This window comes from Sceloporus occidentalis, unplaced genomic scaffold (assembly GCF_023333645.1).
Source record: "Sceloporus occidentalis isolate IW3139 unplaced genomic scaffold, rSceOcc1.0.p SCAF_198, whole genome shotgun sequence".
NCBI lineage: Eukaryota > Metazoa > Chordata > Lepidosauria > Squamata > Phrynosomatidae > Sceloporus > Sceloporus occidentalis.
The window spans coordinates 284,566-301,404 of record NW_028317178.1 but is presented as its reverse complement, the minus strand read 5'-3'; the positions used below and the strand labels follow the sequence as shown (position 1 = coordinate 301,404).

Below are 16,839 nucleotides of genomic sequence, written 5' to 3'. Positions count from 1 at the left end.
TAAAAAGAAATTAAAAATAAGGTTTTTCTTAATGTTTCAAAAAAAATTTTTTTTTTTAATTTTTATTACCAAAAAAACACGTATTTTTGTCGCTGTTGTAATCCACCCCCAAATCAAAGCGTTCAATAAAAATAATAAAACACGTACTGCGCTACGGAATATGATGGCGCTACATTTTAATAAAAACTACAGGAAGGGGAAAAACATATATATATATATATATATATATATATTTATTTATTTTTAGTATAATTGCATTCGTTTTCTCAGGCATTAACATGGAATTATAATAAAGGTCCCGAATAAAATGCATTGAGCATGTAGCTAGGCAACGCGCTGTTCGCAGGGCGTTTTGTACACTTTAAATAAAGCTATTGCTGGATTGCGTTCTACAGGAAGCTGCCATTTTGCTGGAGCCTGCAGCGTGTGGAACTGTGGTCTCCGGAAGTCGCAGAAATAAACGTATCGCGTGGTGCCTACACTTCCGGGCGGTGCTTAGCAACCAAAAGGACGCATACTATTGCCTGGAAAAAGGGAAGAAACGTGATATTTTCAGGTAAAAAAAAACATTAAAATGAGAAATTTTCATAACTTAACCCTAAATCTACACATATGTGTGTTTGGGTTTGGATTTGTATTCGTAACAGCTGTTTTCTTCAAATTACTGTTTTATGTTAAATTAAACATTTTCTTTTCCAAATTGCTATATTTCATCATTTTAAGTCTGTTCAATAAATGACTTTATTTTATAAATAAATTGTTATACTTTCTAATAGTTTCTCTTTACCAAACTGCTTTATTTTTTTTTTATTTTATAATATTATACATGCCTTAGATTTTATATTGTTTCTGAATTGATATATCATTTTATTAATTTGCTTAATCGATTTTTTTTTTTATTACAACATTGCTATATTTTGTATTTTTTTTTTTTACTATTTTACACTTTTAATTTATTTTCCTTACCAAATTGCTATATTTTATCATTTTTTTTATTTTTTTTTCTGAATTGACACATTATCTAATTTTAACGGATTTTTTTAATTTTACCAAAATTGCTATTATTATGTATTGATTTATATAATCACCTTCAGCACATCCGTTCCGGTCCAATCAGCAGCAAGATTCCGTGGGTTGCCATGCCAACAAGACTGCTTATCAAAGTTTGCTCCAAAATTACTACCCGATTTTTTTTTTTTTTATTTTTTTTTTAATACATAACTCCCCGAATTTTTGGGGGGCAGAAGCTCTTCCAGTTACAATTACCCCCCCCCCCTCATATGAATTTGCCCCTTTTCCCACCCTCCCCGGCTATTTTCCACCCTCCCCGGCTATTTTCCACATTTGGCCAAATATGTCTGCCTGCCACACATTGGTTGGTTCAAGCAGCCAATCAGTGATGAGGAACGTCAGACCCACTGCAGCTCCAGAGTAGCACTTTAATATACATTCCTTCGGTCATCTTTGCTATCATTGAACGTCTATGAGCGTTCCATGTGATTGGATAGGCGGAACAGCCTCCCAGCAGAGGTGGTAGAGGCTAATACAGTGAGGGGGGTTAAAACATGCATGGGGCTCTCTGAATCTAACGACAATTATATTCCCGACAGAGGCTCCTCACCCCGGAATGGACTCGGAATATTTGAAGAGATCTCTGGGGAAATGTTTGGCGGAAGGACTCGCCGAAGTGGCAGAGAGAAGACCAATGGACCCCATTCAATATCTGGCAAGCTTTATTTACAAGTACCGCAGCAACTTAGACGAATACGAAAAGGTAGGCTTTAATGGCGTAGGAACCCCCCCCCCTCCACGTCTCCATATGGTAGCGGCCGTCTTAACTTCCTGTTCTCAGGATCTGCAGGATTATTCCTCCCCATTAAGTGTGTATATATATATATATATATATATATACAATGTATGTATTTTATTTTGCCTTTCAAGAGGATGCTGGAAAAGGAGGCGCTGGAAAGAGAGAGAGAGGAGGCCCGGCGGGAGCTGGAGATGTTAGAAAAACTGAAACAAGAAGAGATCCTCATCCAGAAGAAGATTGAAGAACAGCAAAGGGTAAGAGGAGCCCGAAACGGCTTCATCAGCCCCCGGCCTCGTCTTAGATTCAGGAGCCGTATGCCTATCACATGCATGTTAACACCCCCTCACTGTATTACCCTTTACCACTTCTGCTGGAAAGCTGTTCCATGTATCTACCACCCTCCCAGTAAAGTGAAACCTTCTTACACGTTTATCACACCATGTGTAAATTTCCCTCCGTTTCCCATAATGCTTTAGTGCAGACTGCATTGAAACCTTACTATCCATGTGCCCCAAATAATGAATGAAGGCGCCATATAAAATATGACATTTTTACTGTATTTGGCATATATAGGAAATATAAAAGTTTGGTTTTTTTACTTTAATAATATATATATAGATTTTTTCCTATTATTATTATTTACTTTAATAATATATATATATATATAGATTTTTATTATTATATATAGATTTTTTCCTATTATTATTATTTACTTTAATAATATATATATATAGATTTTTATTATTATATATAGATTTTTTCCTATTATTATTATTTACTTTAATAATATATATATATAGATTTTTATTATTATATATAGATTTTTTCCTATTATTATTTTTTACTTTAATAATATATATATATATATATTTTTATTATTATATATAGATTTTTTCCTATTATTATTATTTACTTTAATAATATATATATAGATTTTTTCCTATTATTATTATTTACTTTAATAATATATATATAGAGATTTTTATTATTATATATAGATTTTTTCCTATTATTATTTTTTACTTTAATGATATATATATATAGACTTTTATTATTATATATAGATTTTTTCCTATTATTATTTTTTACTTTAATGATATATATATATATATATATATATATTATTTTATTTTACCTTTTTTTTTTTTTATTTCAGAAGGCGGTTTCCGAGCATTTTCCCCAAAAGACTTTGGCGGAAATGACTGAAAAGTTCGGGGCGCCGCACCTGCCGACCGTGGAGGAGGATGACGAGACCCTGGCAGCTGTATGTATCTGATCACTGCGGTGCTTAAAGGTGTGCCGGAAGCATGAGGTAATGCTCATGATGTCAGCATGGGGTCTTCAACGGCCCTATGATGACATCATGCGCCTTTCCTTATGATTCCTGAGGGGGTATGAACGCGCAGGAGTGATGGGGACAACGGGGGGGGGGGGAGTAGTAAGTAGCTCATAGTCAGCCCCAAAGTCCTGATGGTTCTGGTTCCAAAAGAAGTCCACTCATTGACCCATCAGGTATTTGGTGGCCATCTGGAAACCTCAACTCTTATCTTATCTACTCCCAGGGCGGCAAACGGAAGAGTTTGGGGTCACCTCCGGGAGCTCTGGAGACGGAGGAGCTGGTGGAGCGTCCGCCCGGGGAGGACCTATCAGACGAAACAAAAGAACTCAAAGCAGACGCCGCCGTCGGCGCGGAGGAGCGCCCGCCGGAGCCAGGAGCTCCTGAAGAAGAAGAAAACCGCGCCGGTCCTACAGATCCTGGACTACCTGCAAACGACGCCGCCGGCAGAAACGCAGAAGGTGCCGCGAAGCAAGACGAAGAAGGGCCTGCCGAGATCTGAGAACGGACCATAATACGTTGAGCAGCTTGGACTATCCACCGCTGGCCCCTGTTGCTATGACAACAAGCAAAATATTTGTTCATCTAGAGGAGAAATCAACTTGGCTGGATACCGAGTGCGAGCGCCTGTGCACCGTTATAACAGGAATGCCTGAATAATGCGATCGGGCATTCCCTTCCGGTGGGGGCCTTTACCTACTCCGCTGGACCTTAACTCTTTCACGACTGAATGCGGTATTAGAAACATCGTTCCCAGTCCAGCTGAATGCCCCCAAGCCCTTCTCGGAAGTAACTCTTTAATAACTCCTCATTTTTGCCGGGAACACTTAATTGTCATGTGACGCAAAAGCAGGCAAAGCGAGCATCTTAAACGTTTCTGTGAATAAACCTTCAGAGGAAAGAATAAAATGACAGATCTGCTAAGTTTTACTTGCTTAATGTGCCAGCGAGAGAAATATATTTTTTTAGTCCTAGTGGAACAGCAGCTTCAACCGCCCACCCCATAATACTGTATGGTATCCTAGGTGACCCATAGACACCACTATTGCCCGCAGAGAAGCCCCCTTCAGCCCACCTTGTCAACCTACGCCATGCGTATTTAAATTGCCCTCACTGTATTAGCTCTTACCACTTCTGCTGGTAGGCGGTTATGCCTATCTACTACTCTTTCAGCGATAACCACCAAATAAGCTAAAACTCAGCCCATTTACCCCTTCTTGGGTTAATTTACACTGATAGAAATGAGTATTTTCTCCAAACTTTACACTTTTAGTCTTTATTTTTTATATGAATAAAAATATTCTGCAATCTGGGTAAATTGCAGTTACTGAAAAACAATTACCCCGATATATCTAGTTTTAATAAATTAAGTTAAGTTGTTTTTTTTCTCATGGGTTAAACACGTCATTAAAGGTTTTCTCCTTAATAGTTAACCCCGGCGTTTAATTCCTTTTTATCGTCTTGCTCCACTGTGTCAATCACATTTGCCCACTAGGGGGCAGCTTCACTCCAAATTATATTGAGAGCTCATTTCAAGGGAGGAGAAATGCTACAAAAAGAGACTTTAATCTAACACTAGAGGGTCAGAGGCTGAGATGGAATGGAAGGAAGTTTTGCTTAACTGAGAGGGTGGTGGATCAATGGAACAGCCTCCTGGCAGAAGTGGTGGAGGGTAATACAGTGAGGATATTAAACATGCATGGGATAGACATACGGCTCCTGAATCTAAGACGAGACCAACGACTGATTCGAGTCTTTACAGCAGGAGAAACGGACCGGCTAGACAGGCGCATGGGGCTGAACCAGGGGGGTAACTAGAAACCACAGGGCCCCGGTGTGAAGAATGCCCCCGGGGCCCCCAACTTCCCAAACAACATGTCCAACAGTGCCACCTTTGCCCATCAAACAGCTTATCAGTGCCATCTTTTGCTCTTAAGCACTTACACATTCATGGTCACGCCTATACAGGTAAACATTCATGCTCATATACATTTACACATATACATTCGTGCTCATTTACACATATACATTCGTGCTCATATACATTTACCCATATACATTCGTGCTCATTTACACATATACATTCGTGCTCATATACATTTACCCATATACATTCATGCTCATATACATTTACCCATTCATGCTCATATACATTTACCCATATACATTCATTATAAGCCACACACTTATACATACATTCTCATTCCATCATACATTCACACATACGCCCTCCCACTCACTCCCTCCCTCTCGCAAACCCCTCACCTTGCCCGCAGCTTTCTCTGTGGCCTCAATTTTACCGCCTGTTGAGTAACGTGACCGCGTTTCTACCTCCCCAGTGCCCGTTGTGTGAGGCCGGAACGCAGTGGGGTCACTTTACATGACGCGGCAATGGCGAGTGTGCGAGTTCCAGAGCGGCAAGCCGCCGGGCCCTTGGCGAGCAGAGACAGCTGATTTAAAGGGGGCAAGCGGCCGCAGGGGTCGCCCGGGCGTGGTGGTTACGCCACCAGTCTGATCTGCCGATTCATTATTATTAATATTATTCATCACGGAGGATGCAGGTCACGTCGAGACACGCACAAAAGGCTGCAGACCTCATCTGATCAAGAAGACATCCGAGCTAGGCCAGTCCCTCTTTCCTCCCCAATGCCCCCTCTTTTCTAGGAGGTCAGAATGTTTGCTGGGTATGAGGGGATCGCAGGGTTCTACAGCCCTAAAAGCCCCGATAATGTGTATAGAAACAGCAGGGAACGGCTTCATAAAATAAAATGTATTATTCTTTTTAATAATAATTTAAAAAAATAGTTAATAAAAATAAAATAAGTTCCTAAAATGATCAAAACCCCAAAAAACTGGTAGAATGTTTTGCTCCTTAGACGACTTGATGAAGGATAAGAGCAAAGGCCCGCTTATCTCAAGGTTGATCCTCGCGTACTTCCTCACCAGAAGATCATTTCGAGAGATATTCAAAGAGTATGTAAGCCAAAGGGGAGGAATAATCATCAACAAGACCGTTATAACAAAAAAAAAAAAATTCTTCAGGGCTCTACAGGTAGAATTTCATGCAAATTTCCGTCCGCTTCCCATGATCCCTCGGTGTAGACCCCATCGGAATACCTCGGCCCCAAACAAGAAGTTGTAGCCCACTTCCTGGACCCTCCTTCCATTACTTCAGGAGCCATCCAAAAAATGATGGAAGGCAGCGATAGGCAAGCCCCGATGATTAATGAAGGAATTTTTTTCTTTCCTTCCATTAATTAGAGAGACATGTCTGAGCAATAAATATTTTATTTATTCACCCCCCCCCCCCCGAGGTATATAAATAGATATGAGTCACGGGAGGCCCACCAAGATATACAAAAGCGTCTCCGTCTGAGCCAAGACACACAACGGGAAGCCACATCGAGCCAATTCCGCATCTTGTGTTTGTTTCCTAACCATGTAAACACGTATGTTTTCTTAAGAAAGATATAATCTGTCCACGAGATGACACGCGAGATCACGCAAACTCAACAAAATTTACAGACGATAGAATTTTGAGATAACCAAAAGCCCTTGGGTGCCGTCCTCTCCGAATAATAGATTTATTTTCCATTTATTTATTTTTTTTAAATAAAATTTTATTGTATTCATTTATAATGTAATTTTTTTTTTTTTTTATTGCATTTTTTCTTTATTCTTAATGTAATTTTTTTATTGTATTTTCTAAATGTATTTTTAATTTTTTTTTTTAATTTATTTTATTTTTTATTGTATTTTTTTACATTTTCTTTATTTTTAATGCCATTTTTTTTATTTATTTTTTTTTTTTATATATTTTTATTATAGCCTTGCTAGAGCTGGGATCATCGGCAAAAGGTGGCAAAACCAGGATGGTATAATCCATTACCTGCCGTGAAATTAGAAAGATAATCACTACTTTTTGTTAAATTTGGTTTCGAAATGCAAGCCTGAAACTTTTTAAATGTTAACCCTTTAATAGCCCATGAGAAAAAAAAATGCTATTGTAGTGACTAATGATGGAAGCCAAATGACTCCGTGTACACCCCTTATGGAAACTGTGAGTTGTCAGCAGGGATTCCAGCTGTGATGCAGCAGGGAGAGTTCTGAGAATCTGCCCATTTACCCAGAGACCCTGAGATTGGGGTAAAAACCCCGAATCTGCTTATTCACCCTGTGACCCTTTAAATGGGGTAAGAACCCTGAGAATCTGCCCATTCACTCTGAAACCCTGAAAATGGAGTAAAAGCCCTGAGAATCTGCCCCCGAGACTGGGGTAAAACCCCGAGAATCTACCCATTCATCTCAAGTCACTGAGATTGGGGTAAATCCCTAAGAATCTGATCATTAACCTTGAGAATCTACCCATTAACCCTGAGACTGGGGCAAAAACCCTGAGAATCTGCCCATTCACCCCAAGACTGGGGTAAAAACCCTGAGAATCGGCCCGTTCACCCCGAGACTGGGGTAAAAACCTTGAGAATCTGCCTGTTCACCCCGAGACTGGGGTAAAAACCCTGAGAATCTGCCCATTCACCCCAAGACTGGGGTAAAACCCTGAGAATCTGCCCCTTCACCCCAAGACTGGGGTAAAACCCTGAGAATCGGCCCGTTCACCCCGAGACTGGGGTAAAAACCTTGAGAATCTGCCTGTTCACCCCGAGACTGGGGTAAAAACCCTGAGAATCTGCCCATTCACCCCAAGACTGGGGTAAAACCCTGAGAATCTGCCCCTTCACCCCAAGACTGGGGTAAAACCCTGAGAATCTGCCCCTTCACCCCAAGACTGGGGTAAAACCCCTGAGAATCTGCCCATTAACCCTGGGTTTTAACTCTTGAGGACTCGGGGAGCAAACCCAGATATTTCCCAGATACAATCAGAACTTATGTTCTGGAAATTATTTAAAAAAATGTATAAAATACATAAAATATATGTATAAAAAATCTATCAGGTATATTCTGTCCGGTAAAATAGTCCTTTTATATCCGCGCTCCACAGATGTTATTTTCCCGACCGCGGGGCTCTTATTATTAACTCGCTAAGCCGAGACTCTTTACAGGATTAAATAATGTTAATTACGCTAATTATTTTCTCATATCGGGTGATAAAAGTAATTTACGGACTACCTGCAGTTCCACGTAAACGAACATCTGCAGTCCCGTAATGAAAATTGTATTTTTTATTCTTGCATCTTAAAAAAACCAGACTCCTTTGTGCCTAAAAAATGCATTTCTAAAGGGACAGTTTAATGTCACGGGGCAAACAGCTGCTTCCCAACACTGGGGGGGGTGCTGTGGCTCTGCTCTTTTGCTGAAGTACTCCAGAATGAAGCATGAGACAGTGAGTGTGAGAGAGAGTGAATGAGAGTGTGGGAGAGAGTGAATGTGAGAGAGTGTGAGAGAATGAATGAGAGCATGAGAGTGAGAGAGAGAGTGAATGAGAGAGCGTGAGAGTGAATGAGAGAATCTGAGAGTATGAGAGAGAATGAATGAGACTGTGAGAGTGAATGAGAGAGCGTGAGAGTGAATGAGAGAATCTGAGAGTATGAGAGAGAATGAATGAGACTGTGAGAGTGAATGAGAGCTCGTGAGAGCATGAGTGTGAATGAGAGAGTGTGAGAGAGAATGAATGAGAGTGTCACAGAGAGTGAATGAGAGAGCGTGAGTGAAAAGGCAACAAAATTCAAATGAAAACTCAGAGCTCTCTGCTTCGTTGCCGTTTGTTTCACCGGGGGAGGGGAGTTCCTCGTTTCTGGACATTCTTAATAATTAACGATATTGGCCAATTTTTGTAAAAAATTAAAATTTCTACGAATCGGAATTTGTCTAAAAAAAAATACCACAATCGTTTCAAACGACGGGAAGAGTCTTCTGCGCATCAACCAACCAACCAACACATTTCTAATGATTTTGACAGCATTAAGCTTAAGGAGGTCTCTTCTAGCTTCTGGGGGCGTCATCCCGAGACCCCCGACCCATCTCCTTGAAACTTTGGACCTATCGGGGGGGGGGGGTTACTAACCTGGGATGGGTCCTTCATCAAAGTTTGAAACGTTCTCCCGAAACCTAGTCCTTTGGCGAATACACCCTACAGACTATCCCGACACATCAATCCATATGACGTGCAAAGCGTCTCATTGGCTGTCAGACGTAGCGCATTAACCCTTAAAGGCATCCTGTGATTTTATTTATGTTTCTGGGCGATGATCGGCATCTGTCACGCAGGAGAGGTACTAATTAAAGACTCTGAACATTCCGAGAGTCTCGTAAACGCCATTAAGAAGATCGGTATGCGAGGGCTTTAAAGGGCCGCGCACGCCAAAGGGAGCGTTCCGGGGAGGACAAATTTAACGTGAAAAACATAAAAATGACATAAGTGGCGTCAGCTGGCGGTCCGAGTTGGTTTCCAGGGGGAAAATCTCCTGATTGAAGCTCACTTCCCAAATAATTTAAATTATTTATTATTTTATAGATTTTTTTTATTTCAAATCTAGATTTTTATTGATTTTTTTTTAAATTCATCATTTTTCCACGAAATTCCCAACAATAAAAAAAAAATAAATTATTTCTAAATATTCAATAAAATACTAACGCCAATAAATTATGAAATAATACATAAATGATTTTAAGTTTATTTTGGATTTATTGAATAAAATGTATAATTACATTTATAAAGACTTTATCATGGATACATTTGTTTTTCCTCCCCAGAATACATTGTATCTTTCCAATTCTTTTTTCCCTTAAAACTTTATGGAAGTATATAAATAAATCATTCATGAAAATGTATTAATTTTACAATTTAGATGATTTTTTTTTTTTTCTTTGATCTGCTGCCCAGGCAGTGGAACTGACATGCTCATTGCTCAGGAGCGAGAGGCTTTAACATGTAAGGAGAGAACTTCCGGTTCGCGGCGGCCTCGCTCTGAGCGCAGGCCCCGCCCCCTGAAAGTGCTCTATTAAATGCACAGGCAGCTTGTGCCATGTATGTCTGTGTGACATTGTTACTGGTGCATAGATCAGGTGCCTTGGAAGGAGGGGAGAAGGAACTCTGTTGGGATTTTTACCACCAGCGCTGGGAGCTGCTGCAATGCAAAGCTGAGCCCTCCAGAAACCAGCATACCTGTAAGTAGCCCAAAGAGCTTACAATCTAATCCTATCTATCAATCTACTCTATGGCTTACATTCTCAGTAACCCCTTTAAATTGTCAGAGGGTTGAGAGGTTCATTATTCACCCCCTGCCCCCCCCAACCTCCCTTCTGGCCTGTAAAGGGTTAATCATTGAAGGCCATTCCGATACCCCAGGGGGCAGTAAAAGGATCTGATCGCGAAAGGAAAGTCGGCGGCATAAAGCCAGGGCTCTCGTCGCAAGAGCTTGCAATCTATTGTTTTGTTTTTTTTTTCGGGGGGGGGGAATATATCACTTATGTAATATTTGGTTGCGGTTATGATCTTCGGTCGGTATCGCGCAGGTCGATGTAGGTAGCGTTTCGCGTCCGCTCCTTGGGGCGTGTGACTCGTTCTTCCTGGCTCTTTAAAGGGTTAATACTTGAAACGGATCGGAATCTCTGCGAAGCCACTTTTTTTTTTTTTTTCTTTACTTCGAGGCAAGAACCCAAAAATCTCTAATTTGTCGATCGGCGATCAGGGGGGAGATTGGGATAAAAATTCACCTTGGGGGAAAAATAAAAGTGCTGGGTAATAAGGGGGCTGATTCGCTAAGCTGTGCTAATGCTCCTATCTGTTTTCCACGATATGGAATGCTGTAGAGACTCGAACCATAGTCGGTCGTTGGTCTCATCTTAGATTCAGGAGCCGTACGCCTATCCCGTGCACGTTCTACCGCTTCCGCTGGGAGGCTGGTCCATGTATGTACTAACGCCTCAGTAAAGTCATTAAAGGGACGGTGATGCTTGGTGATGAGCGCCAGCAGCTGAAACGTGCAGATCTTATGTGGGTGCAGGATTTGCAATCTGTCCAGTAGGGGCGTCGGGGTTAAATTGCACGTTTTCCGGGTACTTCTAGACGGGTTCTGACTTCATTCGTTGATATCGGGGGGGGGGGGGGGCTAGTGGAGGAAACCAAACGGTTAAATTCCAAAGACTCGTTGACTCTCTGATGTTTGAAATGGCCAAAGATGGGCACTTTTTGTTCTAGGGGGTGTGGCTAGAGGCGGGGCTATTTATTTAACAGAGTGGGGCATTTAGAAGAATAATAATGGGGTTTATTGACCCCGGTTTAATTTATAAAGCCGGTTCCTGCTGTTTCTATACACATTATTAGGGCTGTAGAACCCTGCGATCCCCTCAGACCCAGCAAACATTCTGACCTCCGAGAAAAGAGGGGCATCAGGGGAGGAAAGAGAGGCGCATTAGGGGTTTGGTAGAGGGACTGGCCTAACTAAACATGGAAACTTGGCAGATATGCAGAAAAGCTTCTCCCAAATCCCACATATTACAATTTATAGTTATTTTATTATTATTATATATTTTATCTTTTTAATTTTTTTTACAATTTAATTTTCCCTAAAAGCGTCTCGGCCCCTTTAAGTTTCTTGTGACCTAAATTCCAGCGGCAGGTGTCAGATCCCAGCCAGCCCGTGTCGGCCCCCGCGCCAGGTTACTATAAAGCGCGTTTATCGCTTTGAAACCGGTTCCTGTGCTGCGGATTCATTATTCCGGTCGCCGAGGTCCGACGGGTAGCCGACAATCAATGAACGTTTACAACTTTGTCTCCCTGAGCACGTTCCCGACCTTTGTAACTCGGCAGCCTTGTCCTTGGTCCCTGCTTAACTCTTTAACTTCTGTGTGAAAGCTATGCTGAAGCAGACCCCAAAAAAATCTGATTATTTTTTATTTATTTATTTATTTATTTATTTGACCGGTAAATTAGCTAAATTATTATTTATCTATTTTATTTTTGTAATGGCATATATTTAATTTTTTTTTTTATTATTATTTTATTTGGGGGGGGGGGGACAGCTAAGGCTGGTAAATTAACAAAATTATTATTTATCTTTTTTTATTTTTACTTCATTACAGCATTTATTTATTTAAAAAAAAATAAAAAATCTAATATATATAATTTTGGGGGGGGGGGGGACAAAAAACATTTAATGAATAGAATTGTATTGGCTATTATAATTTCAGAGATGGTTGTCCTTCCAGAGTCTGAGTTCTTCACCATGGGATTGTGGTCCATCAGCATCGGTGCTCTAGGGGCCGCGGTAGCCGGGATAATCCTGGCCAACACAGACTATTTTCTCACCAAAACCGAAGAGGCCACCTTGGAATATTTAGCGAAGATAGACCTGAAAACCTTTAGTGATGGTAAGGAGTGGAAGGATCTGAGGTGACCGGCTCCAATTATTATTTTTGTTGTATTGCTGTAGAGAAACCAAGATGATCTAAAGAAAGGAGAAGACAATACCTAAAGATGGGGTCAAAATGGGCCGAGCCCTCTATACTCTCTGGTTACGCTCTGGAGCTATACCACAATGAACTAGTTTCACCAACAGCCAGGTCTTTGTGGGCTCTCCAGAGACATCACACCAAGAATGTCGGGTTCTGGAGCTCTTCTCCGCAAGGTGGAACCTACTATCTCTTCTTCCATGTCCCGGGAGGGTAAATAGACGTTGAGGAACTCTCCTTCGGGTCTTGGTGGAGCATTGAGGTCCAAGTCTAGTCTTTCTCCGCAGCGTTCTCTGCTTCGTTCCTTGGCATGTGTTCTTCTCCTTGTCATGGTCATCCATTCATGGGGCTCTAGTACCTCGTTGGTGACCCGTTTGTGTCCAAATGGTCTTTCTAAACGTTCTACTAGGCTTTTCCAGCCATTAATCTCCACCTGGTTTGGAGCTTTGAACTTTGGAGAGTTATTTTTTTAGTTATTGCTAAATATTTTCTCATAATCATCCCTCCCAGCTGTTGTTTACAACAATTGCACCCGCAGAGCCGACCTCTTGTAGACAGCCGGGCTGTGAACCCGGAGGCCGAAGATATATCTCCGGCATCTTGTGGAACCAGCTTGACTTCTTGTGTCTGTCCCCAAAAAAAAAAAATGTTTACTAATGAGTCAATAATCGAGCCAAAAAAAAGGGGGGAGGGGAATAATCGTTGTCAACCAATAAATATTTGTATCAAAATCTAGAATTTTTTATATTTTATTTCATCTTCTGTCTTCCGCAGAGCCCAAGTCTTTCAAAGCCAAGGAATTATGGGGAAAAAATGGCGCTGTAATTATGGCTGTCCGTCGGCCAGGCTGCTTTCTGTGCAGAGAGGTAAAGTTTTTTTTTTTGTTTTTTTTATTTATGTATATGTTGTAAATCTTTCACATGTATAGAAACATTTTACAATTAATTTTTAATTATAAAATTATTAATTTTACAATTTTATTTTTTCTGTAAATTTGCAAAATAGATTTATTTATTTTTTTCTCCTTTAAGCAAATCCTTTGGCCAAAAACCTATATTTGTATCACTCTTTTCTATACTAAGACTTTGACAGATCAGGAGATATTTAGATGGATTTTACCCGACGCGTTTTTTTTAAACCCCGGAGATTATAGAAACAATGCCGCCCGTCGGGAGGCGACGATTAAGAGATTTTTTTACCTGCGTGTTTTGTAAACTTTGCTTCAAAGGGAATTCCCCTCCTTCGCGCGTGTTGTGTTAAGGCGGTATTATCATTATATGCCCCCACGGTTAAGTGGAGCCTTTTCTAGGATTTAGCAAAAAAAGTTTATTATGAATAAAGCAAAATTTGGAGAGTTTGGATTTCAGCTTTTTTTTTTTTTTTTTTTTTTTTTATATTTTTTACATTTGTGTGGGTTTTTTTTTGTTTGTTTTTTTTTTTTACACAATGAACAGAAGTTTACATTTTTATGTAACTTTTTTTTCCCTGTTAATATGAATTTTATCCCCAATATTGTTCCTTGTATTGGTCTTCTACACGGTAGGGATGTGGTCAGATTTTCTGCTTTCCTGCCGATCAATTACGCAACCTCTCCAGTGCATGCGCGCTTTTCCAGTGCGTGCTTCCCTAGTGCAGCTGGCAACGGTTCCAAGCCAAGGGTCTTTTGTCAAGCATCTTAACGGAGTCTTCTTGGGTAGAAACGCTGTCTGCCTGCACTATATATAATATAGTAAAGGAGAAAAAAATACCTTGGGGAGAAGCTGCAGCTCCCCATCTCCTCCATGGTCCAACAACTTGTGCCACTGATTGGCTGCTTTGAATAAGCCAATCACCTTTGTTAGGTTGCGGAGTTAATTATTTTTGAGTAATAATGATTAAAGAAAAAAGTTTAGTGAGAAGCTGCAGCTCCTCAGTGGTTCAATGGTTCACTCCACCGATTGGCTCTTTGAATAAGCCAATCGGTAGACTCGGCCAATCGGATGGGACCTCTTTAGAGATGTCCGTGAGGAAACGCATCAATTGTGATCCCGTTGCAGGAGGCGGCGGGGCTGTCTGCTCTGAAACCACAGCTGGAGCAGCTCGGGGTTCCGATGTACGCCGTGGTGAAAGAGAAGATCGGGACTGAAGTTGAGGATTTTCAACCCTACTTCAAGGGAGAAATCTTTCTTGATCCAAAGGTATCGGCGAGACCCTCCCATGGTGGGATTTTAAACACGGGATCGTAGATTTTAATTTTTAGAAATTTTATTTTTTTATTTTTATTTCATTTTTTTTTTTTTTTTTTTATTATTTATATATATTTACCTTTTTTTTTAATTCTTGATCATTTTGGTGGAAAATGTGGCCTTTGTATAACTAACCCTGGTGGGGGAAAAATAGCATATTAAGTAACACCCTTATGAAAGCATAAGTCAGTCTCTTATTTATTTTTGTTTGTTTATATTTTATAGATTTTTTTTTTTTTATTTTTTTTTTTACCAATTCCCTTTCCTTTTTTTTTGTTCAGAAAGGCTTCTACGGTCCTCAAAAAAGGAAAATGATGTTGCTGGGATTTATACGGCTGGGTGTGTGGCAGAACTTTCGCCGGGCTTGGAAAGACGGCTTTACGGGAAACCTCGAAGGAGAAGGATATGTTCTTGGGGGAATTTTTGTGATTGGGGCTGGAAATCAGGTAAAAAATAAAACACTTTTTTTTTTTAAATTTAAAGTTAATGGAAAGGGAACTTTATATATATTTTTATTCAATTTTGATACAATTTGAAACTAATTGGTTGTCAAATCTTTGTTTTTTTTTTTTTGTTTTGTTTTATTGTATGTGTGTGAATCTGATTAATTGCCAAAAATAGAAACTAATAAGCAGAAGTAGTAACACAATAGCCAAAGGTTGAAGTCCAGACCAACCCCGCAGCGTTTTAGATTATCTCCTTTTCTGGAAAGAAAGAAAAGGGGGGGGGGGGGAATCCTACATTCTGGAAAGTGAAAAAAGTAAAATAATTAATAAAAAAAAAATATATATATTTTTTATATATATTTTTTTTTCTCCCGTCCCCCCAAATATTGAAGAAGTCCCTCTGCCTTCACCCAGTGTTTCTCATGTTCGGTTAGCAATGAGCCATGTCGACGGAAGGCATGGGAATGTAAATATTGACTTTAAATATGAAAGATTGGGGTCAAGAATCCTCGCCCTCCCCTCGATATCCTTTCGTGATCAAGTGCTTGTTCTTTCATCAGAATCTCGGAGCTAAATTTTCTCCTTACATTTTTATTTTATTAATATGATTTTTTTTAAATTAATTTTGAAATTTCCTCCAGATTATGCAATTTCTGTCCCTACTAATAGATTTTTTTTTTTTTTTTTTTTTTTTTTTTAATCTGCAGGGCGTTCTTCTTGAGCACCGAGAGAAGGAATTTGGAGATAAAGCAAACTTGACGGCTGTCCTTGAGGCAGCTCGAAAGATAAAAAATGGCACGAAGGAGGAGTAGCCGAGTAGCATTTCTCTCCCGTGATCTTTTGTCCTAGTAATTTTTAAAAATAAATTAAAAAAAAAAAATAAAAAAATACAACAGAGAGAGAGGTTTCTACTTGTCGTTTTTTTTTTTTTTTTTTTTTTTTTTTCTGATTGTCCCAATATATTTTGTTTCGTTTCAAATCCTTCCCTCAAAACAAAAAACTATACTTTTCAACTGTTCCTGTTCCACAACTCATCAACCTCAGTTTCTATTTTTCCGTTTTAATTCATTTATTTAAATTATATATTTTTTATATCTTGCGTTCTTAGCTCAGGGTCTCTGAATAACCGCTTTTATGTCCGTAACATAGATGGAAATATCTTGTGCGATGCAGACAGATATTCCTATGACATCATGTGTATTTCATTTATTTTTTTATATATATACTTTTTTATTATGTTTTTTTTTTTGTTTTTTTTTTAAATATTTTTATTATAAGCCATGCGTCGCATTCTTGGCTCAGGGTCTCGGAATGTCGGCTCTCGTGTCCGTAACATGGATGGAAACGTCTCGTGCGGTGTAGACAGATCTTCCTATGACATCATGCATAGTTCATTTATTTTTTCATGTATTTTTTTTTTTTATATATACTTACTGTTTTTTTATATTTTTATTATTTATTATAAGCCATGCGTTGTGTTCTTAGCTCAGGGTCCTGGAACGGCGGCTCTCATCGCCGCGATGTGGACAGATGTTCCCATGACATGCGCATTTCATTTATTTTTTTCATATATTTTTTTTTTTTATTAATATTATTATGGTTTTTTTATAT

General features: G+C 39.6%; 1 protein-coding gene across 1 annotated transcript; it reads left to right on the top strand.

The window, feature by feature from the left end:
* The first annotated feature begins 12,331 nt into the window (after positions 1-12,331).
* Positions 12,332-16,040, top strand: LOC149278181 (peroxiredoxin-like 2A). The gene is made up of 5 exons (XM_089502216.1): positions 12,332-12,476; positions 13,332-13,423; positions 14,594-14,734; positions 15,064-15,228; positions 15,936-16,040. The coding sequence occupies exons 1-5, from the start codon at positions 12,332-12,334 to the stop codon at positions 16,038-16,040; spliced, it is 648 nt and encodes a 215-aa protein (XP_089358342.1).
* Positions 16,041-16,839: the final 799 nt, after the last annotated feature.